Source organism: Malaclemys terrapin, chromosome 9 (genome assembly GCF_027887155.1).
Source record: "Malaclemys terrapin pileata isolate rMalTer1 chromosome 9, rMalTer1.hap1, whole genome shotgun sequence".
NCBI classification, from domain to species: Eukaryota; Metazoa; Chordata; order Testudines; family Emydidae; genus Malaclemys; species Malaclemys terrapin.
In genome coordinates, this window is record NC_071513.1 from 89072464 (window position 1) to 89093281 (window position 20818).

The following is a 20818-nucleotide window of genomic DNA, read 5'->3' on the forward strand; positions in this document are numbered from 1 at the left end:
AAAAGCATCTTATAAATCATCTTCATCTTGAACATGTCTCAAATGTAGCTTGAAACTGAATAACTCCAACATGGTAAGAAAGGTTTAGAAACTTCCAGTGAATATTGTAAATAGAAAATGATAAAACATTTTTTTACACTTTTCTACAGTATATGTGCATATTTGCCTTTCAGTAGAGAGTATAGTGTAGGAAAAATATTTCTTTTTCTGTGGTTTTGCCTGTTTTGCTATGTAAACAATGACTAATGACAGATACAGAGCTATAGGGAAGTAGAACTCTGGAGAGTTTCTTCCATTTCTTGTTACTGGAAAGAAACTAATGCTGTTTTTCACTGGGACTACTAATAAGAGTCTCATTCTTTATTGAAACATCCCTGGGTTGTGTATGATGTACTCCTAATAAAGTTTTAAAATGATGCATGATAAAATCTAAAAGAAACACAAATCTGTCAACACTTTCATTAAGAGCAGTAGCCCAAAGGAAATGATCCTGATGGAACTGTCAACAAGATCATAATAAGCTTCATCCTTCCCTACATTTCCTGAACAGATCAGTGGTTTGACCGATATAGGGCTTGATTATTTAAAATCCAGTGACATGGCTACTTCGGTGGTTTTAATTGTGAGTTATTAGGACACCACCTTGAAACACATTGCACACGTGCTCATCTGTTCTTTGAGAAAGCCCTCAGCATGCTGTAGTAATGGTTACCCTTTCAGAGGGGATTTCATGCAAATAGGAGTGTGCAGAGTCAGCTAATAAAAAAGGGGCATCCAAAGAGTTAATCTGACAGCTATAGTGTTAGGGAACAAGAGACAGTGTTTTGCTTTTGCTATTATCCTGCATTAGAACCAGACTGTGGAAGTTCTCTGTATGAATGGACAGTATGGTTAGGTTCTGCTAATGCTGTAATGGCATAATGTCTCCCCTTCCCTTCCCTGGATCCCAGAGATTGCTGTCTGCAGGGTCTTGGGTATCTGTGTCAGGAGAAGTGGGGAGCAAGATTAGGTCCGACTAGGTGATCACAATGGTCCTTCTGGCTTTATAATCTATGAAAGTGGGCCAAGGTAACATACATTGTTTCCCACTCACTGAGAATCTACTCAGGAGTTAATACTTAGCCTGGGGTTATGTTGGCTCCTGAGAGGAGCCCCACCTGCACTGTGGAACCTTATTGATGAGGGGCCCCGGGAACTAGTGCCTGAAAGGAAATCCCAGCGGAGCAATTCTAACGGGGAACTGGAGAAGATTAACTGTGCCCTAGGGCTCCAGCAGATTCTCAGAGATCTGTGAGGTTTGGGGGTTGATTTCCCCGTTACATCGTCAGATCCTGCCACTCCATCCCTCCCCCCCCCAACTCCTGCTGTAAGTAAGAGCAAAATCAGTTTAGAGATCTTTGAAGTGTAACTGGTGCATTATGTGAGCGACTCACACTTAATACAATAATTTTGATGGACAGCAGTACCACCCAAATCAGTTTGTACCATGATGGCTTATGCTCCAATCAGTTTACAGAACAAATCCATCCACAAAATGACAAAGCTTTTTTCCAACCGAAGTAGGACACGTTTGTGACAAACAGCATTCGCCTTTCAGACACACAGAGTATATACTGAAGCTGAGAACAAATCACATTATGAAGGCCTTTGTGTGATCATAGTGCTGTGTTGTATATCCTACCTACTGTGTGATAAGAGGAACCTCTCTATCCACCATGCTGTACTGAAGCCACTTATTGAGCTCAGCAAGAGGGCATTCTTACTACTGTTAACAAAAAGCAGATGTTTTCATAAGATGCCTGTTTTTCTCTATTTTTATTCCATAATAATTTCTTTTCTGTGTCATGTCCTGCTGCGAGAAGGTACTGAAGGACAACTTTCTTGACACCTTTTACCCTTACTGGCTGCAGATTTTGAATTGTACGGAGTTCAACAGGCCATATCACACTATCCGTTTTTAAGCAGAACTCCCTGTTGACTTCCTGCCAATTGGGAATGGATTCTGATTTTAGAAGTTTTGTTTAAAAATTGATGGCATGATAGGGTCCTGTAGCTGCTTCTATGAGCACGCTCCACATAAGAAAAATTTGAAAATAAGGTTGCATCAAACCTGCTGGTGATAGTGATAACTTTGACTCACCTGAATTTAAGAAGAGTCTTCCTGCATGTGGAACTTCCATGAGTGTGGTCTTGTTTCAACTTCTCATGGTGCATAGACAAGCTCTGTCATGGGGGTCCTCTCACTGCCAGGGCGCCTACTCCTGGCCATTCTGGGGATTAGCTCTTTCCAGGTCCAGCGCCTCCTTCTGCTGTTCACTGTACACCCTGCTGCCTCCCTCTCTCTCTCACCCTCCGCGACTCAGGTTCTGTCTTTGTGACTTGGCCCTCCAGCCAGGTCACTGTGTTTTTCCCCGCTTCAGAAGGTCTGCACCTTCTGAAACCTTGCTGCCTTTTCACTGAGTCTTTTCCTACACCCTCTCCACCTAGTTTTCCTTCTTTCTCCCTACTGCCCAGGTTCCCTCACTGAAGCCCCATTCTACTGCTAGCTTCCTGGCTTTATTCTAGCCCCATCTGTTCCTTCCAAACTGGGTTCTGTCATTATTCAGGTGTTCCTTAGGCCAGTCAGTTCCCCTTAGCTGTGGTCTATCTGGTTAAATGGCCTTTCCTCAGCCACATTTAACCCCTGTGAACACACCATCACATCTTCCTATACAACCTTCCAGCACAATAAACGCAATTTACTGAATATCATTCCTCGTGTCCTGTGTAGATAAAGGTACAGATGTTTTGTTTTTCTGGTCAGTGGTTCTTGTGGTTGCATCCCTTATATAGTTTACCTCTTCTGGCAACATTCTTCACTCATAATCTCGGCCCATGTGTATGGATTTCATAGGGAGATATGGGTTGGGCTGGAGGCAAACAGTGGCATAGTGGTGCCAAAGTATCTTTATGCTTAATGGTAGCAATGACATTAATGGTGTTTTGACCTGCCTCTCTCAAATTTTACATACAGTTCCAAGATTCTGAACAAGAGAGTTCTTGTGTTAATGATTAAGAAGGAACAAAATTGCACTCATCCAAAATGTGAAAAAGAGGCGTTTCCTCACTGCTATGTGAAAATGTCACTCTGCTCCTCTGAGGTCTGTCCTTGAGAATTATCCAATTTCTTATTTTAATCTCTTACCCTGACTTTCCTGCAAATTATTCAGTCCCAAAACTCACTTAATTCTCGTGTGTGTGTGTGTGTGTGTGTGTATACATATTTTTGATGAAGAATGCCTTGAAACTCTAATTAGGGCTGCTTGAATCCAGAGCAGTTTACATATCACAGGCTTACACAGCTATCAAACAGATGCTTCCCCTTTTTCTCGTTCAACTGACACTTTCATTTTCTCTGCATATTATGAGGACCAAGCAGTGATGTGTCTCAACTCCTGAGGCTTCATACCATTCCATCAAAAAGAGGATTAGAAATAGTTTTAGCTGTCAAGTGAGTTGTTAAGTTTGTCTTCCATGGAGTGTACACTTTCAAATGACCTCTTTATTGAATTTAAAATAGCTTTCTTTCTTGACCTTGTTTAAATTGAACAGACAGTTTTCATTACAGTCTGCAGGATTCCCAGCTACGACATATGGTTTGCATATTGAGGGTGAAGGGCTCAGTACTGGTGTTTTAGTGTTTTGACTTTATCCATGTGTCAGATATTGAGATGTACCCATCGTCCCCTTCAGCACAATTTGTTCAAACTATTTCCTTTATTAACCTTGTGAGGAGAAGCTTGTCTAGGCACCACTTTTTATGATTCCCTACCTAGGTCAGCAGCAGGCCTGAACCTAGACAGTCAGGACGGCACCACAGTCCTCTACCATTTGATGTAAGGGAGTAAACTCTATCAGATAGTTGCAGTAGTAGGCTGTTGTCCTCTAGTAGACCAGCCATGACAGGGGGACAACATGACACATATTGTATTAGTGTGGGTTAAGACTAAACTAAAACCTAGGTGTGAAAGAAGCCACCCTCTAGTTTCAATGGTTACTTTTGTCTTACTTAGGCAATTGCTATTCTTCTTACATTATTTATACAAGTGTATATATATATATATATATTATTGTTTTCCTTTCTCATAACACTGCTCCACAGCCAAAATGCTTCTGAAATAAATGTAGTCAAACTTTACTAATTCTGGGTCACTGAGAATGAAAATGATGCTTAAAATTGTTGATTGGCTCTAGTTTTTAAGATATGCTTTGGGTCAGTATATACGACCCTTGACTTGGGAATGGCGGAGGATAAGTGAGTTATAAAGGGAAGGGATCTCAATTTAAACCAGAAATGACTAAAATACATCTTTGACTGGATCTATGAATAAATCTATGACTGGGTTTGGACAGTACTTGCTTTTTAGGCAAAACAATGAATGATGCAATCTGAAGCTGGTATTGCGTCATACGTGATATAAATTGCATCATGTTATTCCTAGAAGTCATGGATGATGCAATCATAACAAAGCTTACATCACTCTGCTGTACAAATTGCCCTATATCAGCTCTAGAAATCATACAGTGTCATGCTCTCTTATTTGTCAGTGTTTGATTTTGCAAAGGGACACATTTCTGTTTAGCCAAAGTGAGCAGAGATGCCTTGTACTTGGTGTGAACAGTGCAGATAACTTCTGCTATGTTGTGGTGAAGTGACTTTTGCATCACAAAAGCGCAGTATAACCACTATGGTTAAGAAAGCCTATCACCTTTATTTTGGCTGCAAAATTGGAGATCAGGACAAGAGGTGGGCCCCACACATATGCTGCAACACTTGTGCAACAAATCTTCGCCAGTGGTTGAACAGGAAAAGGAAATCTATGCCTTTTGCAGTGCCAATGATTTGGAGAGAGCCAACAGATCATACCAGCAATTGTTACTTCTGCATGGTGCCTCCAGTTGGGTAAGGTGTGTCAAAGAAGAAAAAGTGGACTGCGCATTATCCAAACATTCCATCAGCTATACGCCCAGTACCCCACGGAGAAGGACTGCCGGTTCCTGATGCACCAGAATCATTCTCACTTGAGTCAGACGAGGAAGAGGATGAAACTTCTGGTCCTGAACCATCAATGTCACAGGACCCACATTTTCTCCCATCCTCCTCCTCTGAACCACACCTCATAACACAAGGTGAACTGAATGACCTTGTCAGGGATTTAGAACTACCCAAGAGTAAGGCAGAGCTGTTGGGCTCCAGACTACAGCAGTGGAATCTCCTGGCAGGTGATGTTAGGGTTTCCATGTTCCGTGACCGTCAAAAGGATCTTGTCCCATTCATCTTCATGGAATGTGATCTTGTAGCCTGCAACAACATCGATGGTGTGATGGCAGCCCTCAACATCGTTCACGATCCAGATGAGCGAAGACTGTTCATTGATTCATCGAAGACGAGTCTTAAAGCTGTTTTACTGCGTAATGGCAATGTTTTGCCATCAATTCCAGTTGGTCATGCAGTCCATATGAAGGAAACCTATGACAACATGAAACAACTTTTGAGGTGCATAAACTATGACCAACATCAGTGGCAGCTTTGTGGTGATTTGAAGATTGTTGCTCTCTTGCTTGGTCTGCAGTCTGGATACACAAAGTACTGCTGTTTTCTCTGCGAATGGGATAGTTGTGCAAGAGATTCCCACTACATCAAGAAAGATTGGCCGCTCCGACAGTCATTGGAGCCTGGGAGGAAAAGTGTTCAGCATCCACCACTTGTTGAATCAAGGAAGATTTTGTTACCACCCTTACACGTCAAGCTGGGTCTGATGAAGAACTTTGTCAAGGCCATTGACAAAACACAAGCAGCTTTCAAGTACCTCCGTGGAAAATTTCCAAGGTTAAGTGAAGCTAAGATAAAGGAAGGTGTCTTTGTTGGTCCTCAGATTCGTGAACTTCTTCGAGATGATGCATTTGACCATGCGCTGCGTGGCAAGGAAAAGAAGACATCGAAAGCCTTCCAGTTAGTGGCAATAAATTTTCTCGGAAACAACAAGGCAGACAACTACAGGTTGTTGGTGGAAAACCTCCTCAAGGCATACAAAAGCCTTGGTTGCAACATGTCACTAAAGAAAAAATTTTTGCACTCTCATCTAGATTTTTTTCCACCGAACTGCGGAGCAGTGAGCGACGAGCATGGCGAGCGATTTCACCAGGACATTGCAACAATGGAGAAATGCTATCAGGGCAAATGGAGCCCATCAATGCTTGCAGACTATTGCTGGACAGTGACAAGAGATGCTCCATTTAATGAATACAAGAGACAAGCTAAGAAGCGTCGAGTAGACACTGAATAGGACTAAACTATGTACATAATAGTTTTTTGCCTTTTGTTTCATAATACATTTTATTTATATAACCCTTTTGCTGATTTTTAAAGTGTTACATAAACAGGACAGGTGAAATATTATGTACAGCAACCATAAACACATGAAAAGACCTAGGTTTACAATTTATGATTAAAACTCTACTATCTACACAATATACATAGACATAAAATGTAAAAACTTAAATATCTTAGAAACAGTAGCCAGTTGTTTTAATTGTCATATTTGAATTCAGCACATCAAAATACATAATAAATAGCACATTTTATCTCTGAAGCAGACGACTTCCCAAAAATTGTAGACCAGTGTAATATGTAAAAATTGTAAGAAATACAAATTTTATGGCTCAGTTATGCAGTTTAAAATCTGATAGTTTTTACCAGTACTCCCCATTCCCCCAATATGGGTATGTGGGAAGCAGAAAGAGGTTGTTCTCTATAATCAGTAATTCTGATTTTCTCTCAGGGGAACTTTTGTTACAATTTTTTATGCAGTCTTAAACTTTGCCCATTACAACTGTTATGTTTTCTTCTGAGGACTAGACAAATTGTCATTTCCAATTGAACAAACCAATAAAGCAAATGTTCAGTATTTCAAAAATCATGCAATCAAATCTCAAAATGATACAGTCAAAAAAAAAAAAAACAAACCCAACTATAGTAAGCCACTGTACTGTAGAATACATCAGTTGAAATATATGTATCCAGGATTTTAAAATATTGATGTTAATACATAGATTTATCAGTGGATAGTTATAAACTGTCAATACAGCATGAACATTTTCAAATTCAGACCTGGTATAAGTGACTGTAATTCCAACATAAGGGCTTGTTGACACTCTTATTCCTCATTACTATTCTACTCTTATTCTTATTTATACCCACTCTTATAGGGTATATAAATCCGGTGGGTTAAGCAAAACAGGAACAAGGCACCTTTATTCTGCATTAAGGAAGTCAACACATGGACTTAATCAGAAACAGTTAACTCCATATATAGACAAGCCCTTACACCAGGTATACATTTGTCCCTTAATGGCACTCTCTAAAACAAGCTTATTTTGTCAATTTTAGGCTAATATGATCTCCTTTAGGACTGATCTTCAAGTGACTAGGAAGCCATCCTGGTTCTTTTTATGCATGTTATTTAATGATTGTTTTGAACACACATTGTGCAAAGAAAAGCTGTCTAAATGAATAGAAAGTGATTGAACATACGTTATTTTCACATCATGAAACTACCACTCATGGAATTTAAACATCCTTTGGAATGGATAAACCGAACTGATGCTCATGGCATATTATAAGAAAAACTGAAAGATCAGTGCTGCCATACATCTTTCTTGTCATTTTAAACCTCGGGCGGTAAGGTAGTTTTCATGTGCAACTTTTCTAAAAGAGTTAGAGTTTGGCCTTCAGTACAAACCAATGAAGAGTCACATTAGCTGTGCGGGGTTAGCTTGAATTCTTCTTTGAGTGATGATTCCTATGTGTATTTTACATGTAAGTACACATGCACACCCCATGCATCTGAGTTTGGAATTCTTTGCAAGTGGTGTCCATTGGCCCACGCATGCACTTTACCTCATGATCTGAACCAAAGTCCTAAAGAGTCGTAAGGGCCATTGCCTCTCCAGTTCCTTCTTACCACTGCATGGTCTGAGTAGGAATCTTTGATGTCTTCAGCTCCTTTCTACTGTGTCATTTCTGTAAATATATTGTAAATTGTTTCCCTATTTTTCTAAGATAGTGTTGCTAGATAGTTATTTCCCCCTTTCACCACCACCCCCAGGGAATTCTCCCTATTGGGAAGGCTGGGATTATGCCCAGAGTTCCAGGGTTCAAAAACTCTGTTTCTTGCTCCTTTTCTGTGAGTGCTGAACATCAACACTACCTCTAGTGCCTGCGTGAGGCTCTCATCTCCGCCAAATGAAACATCTGCCACTCCTTTCCCCCCAGAACACATGAGGGTCGGGAATTGAGGTTTAGGAAACATGTGATGGAGAAGGCAATGAGACCTTTTTGTTCTAGCTAAGGTATTTTATAAGGGGGTCAGGGTGTTTTTTTTTTCCACACCCCTGAGCGACAATTTTTTTACTGACAAAAGTACTAGTATAAACAAAGCCTCAGTCCGCACCAGGGGTTATACCAGTATTACTAGTTGGTAAAAAAAAAAAAAAAAATCACATCCCTATCTGAAATACTCAAGTGTAGACCAAGTCCTAGAGTTAGCATCTGGTCCTCAGAATGCTTAATAGACTAATTATGGCACTTTTTTCTGTAATTGGGGGCAAAGCAGTTTCCTGTTCCTGAGATGCAGGAGTTAATGAGAGACAGCTGTGTCTTGTGTGTTTCTTGGTATCTGTAGTCCATGAAGGACTCTCTCAACATTTATTTCATAAAATATTGATCCTGCAGATTGTCAAGTATCAGGGGGTAGCCGTGTTAGTCTGTATCTACAAAAACAACAAAGAGTCTGGTGGCACCTTAAAGACTAACAGATTTATTTGGGCATAAGCTTTCGTGAGTAAAAACCTCACTTCTTCGGATGCATCCGAAGCATTTTGGGATGCTATGTGAATGAAAAAGTTGACAGTGGCAATCCCTTTTGTTTAAGGCGTTCTCTGCAGGATCAACAAAGAGTCTGGTGGCACCTTAAAGACTAACAGATTTATTTGGGCATAAGCTTTCGTGAGTAAAAACCTCACTTCTTCGGATGCATCCGAAGCATTTTGGGATGCTATGTGAATGAAAAAGTTGACAGTGGCAATCCCTTTTGTTTAAGGCGTTCTCTGCAGGATCAACAAAGAGTCTGGTGGCACCTTAAAGACTAACAGATTTATTTGGGCATAAGCTTTCGTGAGTAAAAACCTCACTTCTTCGGATGCATCCGAAGCATTTTGGGATGCTATGTGAATGAAAAAGTTGACAGTGGCAATCCCTTTTGTTTAAGGCGTTCTCTGCAGGATCAACAAAGAGTCTGGTGGCACCTTAAAGACTAACAGATTTATTTGGGCATAAGCTTTCGTGAGTAAAAACCTCACTTCTTCGGATGCATCCGAAGAAGTGAGGTTTTTACTCACGAAAGCTTATGCCCAAATAAATCTGTTAGTCTTTAAGGTGCCACCAGACTCTTTGTTGATCCTGCAGAGAACGCCTTAAACAAAAGGGATTGCCACTGTCAACTTTTTCATTCACATAGCATCCCAAAAAGATAACCATGGAATTATTGTGTCCCAAACTCATTGATCTTGCATCTTTTTTCCCCGCTTGCTACAAAGAAACTTAAAATTTGTCTGTTAATGTATTACTCTCCAAAACCTGTTGACGGCAAAGAAGTGTTCTTTGAAATAAACAAAAATGGGATATTTATTAACTTATTCGTTGCCTGGCAAGGATTTTGGCCAAGATTTTAAAAAATGGGGCCTAAAGTTAGGGGCCTAAGTCTTTACTTAAGCACTTAAATAAATAGCCTGATTTTCAAAAGTACTAAGCACCCAGCAGAAGTTGGACTTGTAGCACTAGAAATATTGAAGCATCGGAGAAGTTAATGAGGACTCACTATGCATCAGAGTGAGGCTGGTGAGTTATGCTTTCAACTCAAGTAAAATGTGGACCTATTGAGAAAAGTAGGAACAAAGTTTAAAGAATCATAGAAGTCTGTTGGAGCTCTTGGGTGCACAGCCCTTCTTGAAAATCAAGTTACTTATTTAAATATATAAAACTGGATTTAGGCCTCTAACTTCAATCACTCCTTTTGTTAATAATATCTTGACCTTTGTGTGTCCTTTCCATTTATTAAGAAGTGCAGGCATCCCATTTTACAGCCATATTTTGCATGTTAGATAATTTGTCTTCTATTGTATACTTGAGAGTTCACAGTAATGAAGATTCTTGAGGAAAACAGATAATAATATGAGGCTCAAAATTATGTGTCATAGTTCTGCTACTTCCTAGTTTTTTCTTTAACCTTGTTCGTTTTTTGTTTGTTTGTTTTGTTGTATTTTTAAATTCTTTACCGTAGTTGGTAAAAGCATTTCGGCAACTGGTTTCTGGGTTTTTATTTTTTCTTGATACTTTTTAGTGGTAACTGGACATATGATTTAAGGTGAAAAACATCATTTATTGGGCAGATAAAAGGATTCTTGTAACAGTAGCTTTTAATTATCTTGACAATTATTTTTACACAGTTTCTCAGCATTTTTAAAGAATTGGATTGTGTGACTTTCCTAATGTATTATTATCAATGAGGAAAAAGTTCATGAATGAATTCTTAATGTGACATTGTATAATATACATGAAGATGAATAGCATGCTCTGTTTACATTTCAAACAACTTTTCTTAAGAAGAAAAAGATTCCAGATGTCTCCATCCAGAAGGAAATATACAGTATGTAGCCTAATAAAACAGTCTATTTGAGAGATGCAATGGTAAGTGATTATGTAGGCAAACGGTCTGACTTTAAACACTAGTCAACACCAGGGCTTTATTTTAGATGAGTGAATTTCACATGTGAAGTATTAACATTGAACATTATAAAAACATTTCCTTATGGCCAGGAGAAGCTTAGGAAATCTTGTCTTTCAGAGTCTTTAAAACTTGTCCTTTTTCATTTAATTTTTATTGGATTTTTTAATGAAAAACATAAATTAAACATAAATCATAAAAAATTAAATGCAAAGCAGAAATATAACAATGTGAATATAAAAACCAGACACTTGTCATCAAACATATAATGAAAAAAAAATCTCCCTCTCCGGCCTCATTTTCCTGATTCTCTCTACTCAGTGTTTCTCATTCAAAATACATTTCCCCCCAGTAACAGTTTCAGACTTTCCCCTCTTTGTGGGCTCCCTCTTAGGCTATGCCTACGCTTATGGCAGGAGGTAGAATACATGCTGCACGCCCTCCCAGCATAGGTATACATAGCAGTGTAGATGGTGAAGCATTGCTCTGGCACTGCCAGAGACTTCTCACTGCAATGAAAGGTTCTGGCAACTTTTCCAGAGCCTCTCCCTGACAGAGCCTTTCACTGCCATGTGTAACTACACACCACAGTGTGGATGCAGCCTTATTTTCACTGTGGCATGTAGTTACACATACCCTAGACACCATCACCAGTGTAGGCAAGGCCTGTATTGCCTTGAAACCCAGGCTCCTCAACCACAATCCATTTATGTGTGGCTGGGTAGGTAAGCATTTTTGGGCACTCATAGCACCTGATCCAAAGCCTGTTGAAGCCAACAGGAGTCTCCATAAATTTTGGATAAGGCCCCCTCAGTAGTTCTGTAGTGATTTTTGATTCAGTGGCATCAGTACTCCAATATGTTGCCATTTAAACTGTTCTAGTGTTGCTGAAAAGATATGGAAGCTGCTTATCCCAAACCCTTCAGAACCTTGTAAAATGTTCAGTTTTGTGGATCTATTTAAAACCTGTTATGGCTGCAAATGTACTCAAGCTTGTCCTCCCAACTTACCCTTACGGTCAGGCAAAAGATTTCAGAACTGTTCTCAAGCTGATTCAGTGGCATTTTTCCTCTTTATCCGAGAGAAATTTGAGGTATAGCCCAGAGTATAGCACACAGTGCTTTTCTGAAGTGAGACATAGAAAGTTGCTTGCTTTGTTCTCAGAGCTGGAGATGAGTTGGTAACAGCTCTTCCATGATTCTTAGGCCATTTGAGAAAGGAAAAAATTTAAGGTAACCATCAAGAACATCAGCTAGAGTTCAAGGAGATAAGGGTCACAGAAGCTGTGTGGCACAAGATACTGCTCCTGTTTCCACTGAAGTGAATTCTAAGGCTCCCATTCACTTCAGTAGGAGCAAGTGCAGGCCCCAAAATAGATAAAATTAGTGAAAGATAGTTCATTAACAAATTAAAACAGTCTGTTGTGACAAGATGGTCAATATAGTATGGTGGATCCTGCACTTTTCTTGGTGGGGGGGGGGGGCAGGGCTAAAATACCATCCCTGCTCTTGGGGCACCAAGGGCCCCACTAGTGGCCCAGGAAGGTGGTAAAGGAGGGAAGCAGGGGAGGGGTCTGGGTTTGCTCCTCACTCTGAGTCCCAGCCCTTCTCAACCCCTGCAGGTTCTTACCCTCTGCTCCCTTGGGTGGGGTACCTTCAGTCCTTAAACACTGGGGGAGGGAATATCCCTCCCCTGTTGGGACAGGGTCTCCCTTACTCCAGTTTTCTGTTCCTCCAAGTCTAACAGCACACCTCCACACTCCAGTCCTCTCTCCTTCCCCCTGACTGCCTGAAGCAGGGGGTTTTATTAGGTTTCTAACAGGGCCTTAATTGATTACAGGTGCTCCAATTAATCTGTAGCAACCCTCCCTAGTCTACAGGGAACCACGCCTTAATTAACCTAGGGTTTATATACTTCCCTTCTACCACTTCCCACTGCTCCCTGGCTCTTTTGTATCATACTGTGTTCTTATGTCTTTTTCCCCTTCTTCTTCAGTACTCTGCCCCATTGCACATGAGGACCCCAATTAGTAGAGTTAAGGGCTTGACACAAAAGGAACTCTTCATACAGCATCTTCAAATGCCAGATGTTTATCCTGTGGTGACTGCAAGCTCATTGTGCTAGGTTATTGTAATTCTTTCCATATATATTTTTCCTGCCCCCAAGGAAGCATGCATGTCACAGATCTGTCCAATTATCAAGTGCTTAAGAAGCAGAGAGAAGCCAGTTCTCTGGAACTTTGAAGAGCTCAATGTATCCATCTTCAGTGTTTTGTTTATACAGCAGAACCAAATTAAATCAAAGAAGTAAAGATCATCAGCAGCATCAATGTAAGCGCTGCACCACATACATGCTATCTACTGTCCAGGAGAAATAATGTGTCTCTTCTCTGAGGCTGACATTGAAATGACACTGTAATCTCCGCCATCTGTCTTCCTTCTCTAGATATCGATGAATGTGCAGTAGTGAATGGAGGGTGCCAGCAGAGCTGTGTTAACACTCTGGACTCCTTCTATTGCATATGCGATATGGGATACAGACTCCATGCTGATGGACGCACCTGCATAGGTAAATATTACACCTAGCTTAAGGCCTATTTCAGGGGAAAGAGCTACAAGTGTAGGAAAACAGGGTGTATTATTTTCTATAGTAAAATTGTGATTGGGAAAAAATACAAACATTTACAGACTTTCCCCACATTGAGTTCTGTTCTCCAACCCAACCAATGATAGATATTTTGCTGTAAGTAATAACCACACAATACCACCTCAGGCTCTGATCCTGTGAGATTTCACAAGCTGTGTCATGAAAGTCGGGGGAAGAGAGGAAGAGCATGTCAAGCAAATGGGTATCATTAGCCATGCTGAAAGCCACAAAGAGCTCGGGAGGAGGAGGAGGAAGTAGAAGCTCTAAGATACGGACAAGAGATCATTAATGACTGGTGAAAGCAGGTGTAATGGAGCAGAGTGAGCAGAAGCCCACTGGAGGAGATCCAGGCTGGACTTGGAGGAGAGGAACTCAAGGCAACAGTTGTAAACTGCCCACTAGATGAATTTAGAGGGAGATAGGGTGGTAGCTGGAGAAACAGCTGGTGTTGAAGGTTGGTTTTTGTTTTGTTTTGAGTAAGGTGGCGGGTCCTTTCAACAGGGTTAAAACTATTTAGATACCTTCTCAAAGGTCAGTTTTGACTAACGGTGAGTGCACAAATCACCAACTTTCCCCCTGCACCCACTGCCTCTTCCTTAACTTCTCCTTTGTTATGAATTTTTATGTTAAAAATAGGTCAGCGTTTAAATATTTCTCAAGATACCCAGTTCTGTATGCTTGTTTGGGTTTTGTTTTAAATCTTATCCACAGAACACATTGGGATGGATGCAGAACTCTTAATCATGGCCACATGCTGCAGTATTTATTTTGTGCTGATCCTTTAACTCACAGAGTAGAGGTCTGTGCTTCTGGAGCTAAGTGCATTCTGATCCAGTCTGGATAGTTCTTTATTCCCACTGTAGCCATATCTCCCCTGTACAAACTCTTCAATCTCTTCCTCACTCAGAGTGTAGCCACCTCGCTCTCCAAATACTCCTGAGGGAATTCTGCACCGAAAAATTAAAAATTCTGTGGACAGTATTTTAAAATTCTGCAAAATTCTGTATCTTTTATTTGTCAAAATAACACCATATAATCACACCAGTTTCAATGATTTTAGTAATTTATTTCAAAATACCAGTCAGCAAGGATGTCTGTAGCAATACAAACAACAAGAAAGGTTCTCCCAGGAGTAGAAAGTTAAAAAAATCCCTACGATGACCCAATTCCTGTTTCTCTATTATGCTTTTGTTGGGTGCTTCAGTCTGGGTGTGTCACGTGCCAGCGGGGCACATCTTGGGCAAAAACTCTGCCCCTCCCGTCTCTGATATCCACACCCCTTTTTCTCCAAAGCCCAGCTGTGGGGTACCTGCATCCCAGACACCGCACCCCCTTCCTCCCAGAGCCCAGCCCTGGGGCATCTCCCCGCCATTCCAGACACCCACACGCCTACCCCCCAGGGATCCAGAGAGAGAGAAACAGCCTGATGCTGGGTTGCGGGCTTGTACGGAGTTTCCTGCATGCTTTCTCCTTCCTTCAGGACATGCTGGGATCTGCAGCAGCCCAGCACCTTCCACCTTGCCTCCCACCCGCTGTATTTGGGGGCTGGAGAAATGGGGTCTGCTGGATACAGCAGCCCCTGGAGGCAGCCAGCAGCTCTGCAGTACCAATTCTCCAGAGAAAGATGAAATTCTGCGCAGAACAATAATTCTGCGCAAATTCTGCATTGAGCATTGGTGCAGAATTCCCACAGGAATATCTAAAACTGTCCTTGAACAGCTAAATTACACTCCTAGACCAACTCCTTGATCTGCTGCAGTCCTGCTGGTGATGAAGATGTAACACTCAACTCAAATCTGTAAGACTTCGCTTTGCTCAGCTAACAACATCAGTGTTGTACTGGGTACAAGAACCAGAGTTTAAGAAAAGAAAAGGCTACACACAAATTACATTCCTTTTTGTTTAGTCTATTCCTAAAGATCCCAGATTATAGGTTTCTTTTTCTTTTACTAAAGTTTATATGTGAATTTAGTGATTGTGCAAATTGTCTTAATGGTGCCCTGATTATTATAGTTATTACAGGCAGAGTGTGGGTGGTAGCAGTGCTGTCTTCCACACACTGCATTACTCAGCTCTGACCTGGAGGGGTCATATCTTGGTTAAGAGGATGGGTGAATCTCCAAAGCTCATTTCAGGCCTTCGCCTCTCTGCTCAGACTATGGTAGGGTTCCAGTTGTGACGACACTTTTTAGTGAATCCTGTCCACTGGGAATTGTCCTGACACTACCAAACTCTATTCACTTAGATCAGTGGTTCTCAACCAGGGATATGTGTACCCCGGGGGTACGCAGAGATCTTACAGGAGGTACGTCAACTCATCTAGATCAGTTTTATCAACCTGGGGATCGTGACCCCCCAGGGAGTCGCAGGATGGATTTAAGGGGGGGAGATCACAAGTTTAGGGCCAGCATTATGTGGTGGCAATTGCCCGGGGCCTCATGCCACAGGGGCCTCCTGTGAAGCTAAATTATATGCTTCATCCTCAAGCAGCAGGGCTTGGGCTTGAGCCCCGAGCAGTGGGGCTCGGGCTTCAGACTCCTGAAAGGGACACAGTAGTCGAGAAAGATTGAAAACCACTGACTTACACCACCAAACAGTACCAGATAGCAAATTTTGGTCACTAGAATGATGTCATTAATTCATTTATTTATAACATGTTTATTATGGTAGTGCCTATTAGGTGGTGCAATGATACTTAGACATCAGTGGTTCAGGAGCCAAATTAGCGATCAACGTTACCCAATAGTGTGAACTCATTGTTTCATTTACTATTTATTAGTCTCACAGCAAAAGGACTGACCAATTGGGTAGTAACATAGTAAAAGCATCCTGATTGTTTAATCACTTAGATTGGTTAACAATTAAATCACACAGTGTTTTAAAATCATGTGCTGCAAAGAGCCACGGGAGACACATTAAAGAAGGGAAGGGGTAGGAAGAGACTGGAAATCAAGAGGAAGAATGTGGCACAAACATCCAGTCTGCAGAAGGGAAAGAACAGAGTGAAACTGCAGAAAGCAAATTGATGGCCGGAGCTGATCAGCAGTTTTTCAACAACATGATTTTTGGCCAGAAAACACTGATTTGTGGAAACCACAGGAATATGTCCCTGCTTAAGCTGTTCCTGAAGCTGCTGTGCTAGCTTCAGTCTGTGGCAGTTTCCTCCCCACAGTATCTTTGCCACAGGCCACATGGCTGAGGGAAGGAAGGATGCTGCTTTTTAATTTAAGAACCTTAAAATGGTGTATTGGTTCTGATGGACAACTAGCCCTTAAGAGAGAAAAGGTGGGTGAGGGAATATCTTTGATTGTACTAACTTCTGTTGGTGAAATCCCATATCCTGGGACCAACACTGCAAACTAGCAGTTAACATGTGTGCGGCCAAGCGTTCAGCTTGCCTCACAGGGTGAGCGTATTTAGTTATTTTATGTTTTAAATTAATGGTAACACTGTGTCCTTATTTTCTTCACAAGGATTAGGCGAAGGGCCAGAGTCTGATCTCTTGCAGATTGGCTTCAGCTGTGAGGCTGAGTGGGCATATAAACAAGTGTAGAATTTAGTTCTCAGATTGGAGAGAGAGAGAGTCCAAATCCTCCTCTCAGTTTTACTGGTATGAATCCACTGATTATAGCACAGAGCTTCTGCTGTTTTAGATTGATGTGAATGAGAACACAATGTGCACCCACATCTCATCTGGTGGAAGTGAATGCAATATCAAGTTTTACATTTGTGAAAGGATTACCAGATCCGGGTTTTCTTACCTTGGATGCTGTGTACTAAAAGAGATCTGTAGTTCCATGTCATGCTTTAAAAAAGAAAAAGATATTTCCCTTGTATCTCCAGGGAAATTACCACACAAGTCAAATAGCAGTAGTCAAACTTGGTAAAAAGGATGAAAATGTTTTGTAAAGCCACACATTTGGGGAAGAAAACAGTTCTGTTTATTTTAATTGTTTTAAATCCTGTTTACTGTCTAGTTAATATGAGAAAAACAGCCCAATTAGATATGATTGTTTCACATCTGCTGAATTCATTCACTCATATTCTTTTCTTCCTTTCACTTCTTGTATTCAGTCACTTGGGTATGCTTTAAGAATAGCCAAATGTGCTGTTGGTCATTTCTAGTATTCACAGCAATAAATTTATTGGCATAACTAGAACAAACATAAACTGTACCATTATTCAGGATGTGGGAGGATTTTTTAAAATAAAAAACTAGTCGTTTTAGCTTTGTTGTGGGTTTATACACAAGCAAAGAGTTCAATGTTTGGGGAGTTAAAAGCAATCTAGAGTAAGGAGATGTTTAAATCATATCTTGGCTCATTTGTTTGGAGACGAGGGGAATGGGTAAAGGAAATGTAGCATGTTAAAGAAACCAAACTCATCAATATACGGTAAATAATTGTCCAGATTTGGCTGGAATCATTCATATTTTTCAGTGAAACAAGGGAAGGTAGCCAAATCCAATGCTCACACTAGGATGAACCAAAGGTATCTCCACTGAAGTCAATTGGGTTACTTCTGAATTATAGCACTGTGAGCACAGAATTTGGCCCATAGTGGTCAAGCAACTTCATACTAGAGATGGATAAACTGGTCTGGAAAAAAAGAGAGACGATAATTTACAGAAAGCAATGTCAAATGTTCAAATGAATTGACCTGGCCCATGTGCTTGACCTTTTTCATTTACTTACAGTGAACAACTTGCCATCAAGTTTTCTACTAACACAAATAACCACAGATAGCAAGTTTCCAATCCTCCCCAATTCAAGGAAATTGAACTTTAATCCACACATGCAAGTATTTGTGACAAAAGTATGCAAATCTATTTTTGAATGCTATATTCAGTTCTGGTTATCTCCTCTCAAAAATGATACAGATAAATATTGAAAAGTCCAGAGATGAATGACAAGAATGATCAGAAGCATGGAGAGAGATACATATGAAAAGACAGGGTGATAATATACTCATAATAAAGATATGAAAAGATTAGGACTGTTTAGTTTCAACTATTTAGACAGGATAAAAAATATAAAGGCTATAAGAAACTCTCATGCATCGGACCATAAGCCAAACACTAACTGACAGGGGCTAGGAAGAAACTTTCCCTATTAAAATGTTATTCCAGGATTGTCCATTATGGAAATTCTGGCATCTTCCTCTGAAGCATCTGGCACTGACAGGATACTGGTCTGGATGGACTGCTGGTTGTGTCTGGTATAACAATTCAAATATAAATGTTGGAACACTCATCTGATCAGAAAGCAGAAACAAAAATATGTGTCTCTTCTGACCTGTCACAACTAAGCAAAACATCTAGAATTTCCAGTAGTGTAAAACATTTGTAACAATATTTGTTCAGAAAATGCAAATAATTTTGAGAAAATAGCAAGCTGCTCATGCATATTCATGAAGCAGAAAAAGAAGCTACTTCCTCTAAATACATTGGTTTTGGAAAATTATTCTCTTGACTTTAGAAGAAACCAATGTCCCTTGGCGCAAAACCTTTGCTCAGTTCTAGGCTGAACCCAAACCAAGCTTGTTTGAAGACTGTGAAATGTTCTGTTCACTTTTCCCCCCACCATTATTTTTTTTTTTTTGAAGGAACTTAGAGGGACAAAAGTGCCTCCCCCCCAAAAAAACAAAAACAGAAAACCACATGAGGGAGGCAGAGTTTCTAATGTATATGACTTGGAGGTTTCAGATGAATATGTAAGCACAGTCTCATAAGATTGCAGCCAATTTTTGCAGATCCAAGAAGGTGGGACAAACTTCTAATAAACATCCAGGTTTGGGGTGCTTTACTGAACAGAACGTTGCTGAAGTTCTCCCAGCACTTCTACGTGTTGGGCCCCATCTGGCTTCTATTGCATTAAAGAGAGTTTTGAATCAATAAAAGTATTATAACCTCTTATGAACCCCATTCCAGGGGTGGCAGGTTTGTATAATTTTTGGTGGTGCCCAGAATGGGTCCAAGTCTCTCCCCCACACACACACACACGTGCACCCCAATATATATATTTTTTAAATACTGTTTCCAGGCCATTTTTACATTAAGAGTTTAACAGGTTCCCTGTATTGCACAATGTGCGAGGTGTGTGTATGGGGGGGGGGGGGTGAGGGCTCTGGTGGGGGGGGGCTGGAGATGAAGGATGAAGGTTTTGGGGTGTGGGAGGGGGCTCAGGCTGGGGCAGAGGGTTGGGGTGTGGGGTGATGAGGACTCAGGCTGGGGATGCGGGCTCTGAGGTGGGGCAGGGCTGGGGATGAGGAGTTTGAGTTTGGGGTGCAGGCAGGCTGCCTCAGGGCTGGGGCCAGAGAGGAGGACTCCCCCCAGCTCTCTCCCCGCTGGCAGCAGTGAGTTCTGGGGGAGGGGCCCCCCACTTCCCCGCAGCAGCACACTCACCCAACATTGTCACTTCACATGCTCCTAGAGACCGGGCCCCTCTCAGGTCCAGGAAGCCCCCTTGCCTCTTGTGGTGGATGCTTGGGGGTGGGGGAGCTGCCATCATGTGTGCACCTCCACCCTCCGCGGGCAGCAGCTGCATCACCGCCTCAGCCTGGCGCCAGCGCCGCTCCCTTTTATAGCCAGCAGTGGCCAGTGAGGGAGCGGAGCGGCAGGGCAGCCACCCACTGCCGAGGGCACAAGCAGGGGGTGCTCAGGGGGAGGCACGCGGGGCAGCAGGCAGGGCCAGAGGAGAGACCCAGCCCCGAATATTAGTGAAGCCCTTGATTTGCTGGAGCACGGGCACCACAGGCCCATATAACTCACTGTCCCTGCCTCATTCCAGTGCCTACAGTGTATCCTCAAATATTCATTTTTGTAGGAAACTACTCTATGTGGTCTCTTCCCCCAATCTCATTAATGACAGTTGTGAATGCATTATGGGAAGATCAATCTCTCTCAAATAGTTTGGCCTGTTCAGTTACATACAGTAGAATGTACAGTTTTGTACATTGGTCCTTTGATGATACTTTGTTTTTTGCCATCGTCCCATCCAAATTGAAGCCTCCATCATTTCTTTTTCTTTCCTAGCTTTTTTAAATATTTGTCCTACAAATCTCCATTCATATTGTAGCCATTTCTAGATGTGTTGATCTTCTCTATGGATTAGGCCATTAAAATAACCAAAGCCTTTCATGTCTCAGTATTTTTTTGTTTCTCCCAACTTGAGAATATAGAATATTTTAACATCTGACTTAAAGTTGAGCTGATTGGTGCCTGGAAATCCACTGACTGCACTGGAGTTTATTCCCTTTGATGCTACTGGAAGTGAAAGGCAAATATGGCTCTTTGACTCTTAATGCATAAATCCCTTATGTCAACTGGTGCCTCTGATTCCTGCTCTGTA

General features: G+C 41.3%; 1 protein-coding gene across 4 annotated transcripts in view; it reads left to right on the forward strand.

Annotated features, from left to right (window-relative positions):
- LOC128842694 (multiple epidermal growth factor-like domains protein 6) overlaps positions 1-20818 on the forward strand; it is a 267105-nt gene that overhangs the window by 169701 nt on the left and 76586 nt on the right. For 3 of the 4 annotated variants that reach the window (XM_054038817.1, XM_054038820.1, XM_054038818.1), the window contains exon 6: positions 13269-13391. The exons of the other annotated variant lie outside the window; for it this stretch is intronic. In XM_054038817.1, the coding sequence (XP_053894792.1) occupies positions 13269-13391 (123 nt within the window). The remainder of the gene's footprint in view (positions 1-13268; positions 13392-20818) is intronic. 4 annotated transcript variants of the gene reach the window in all.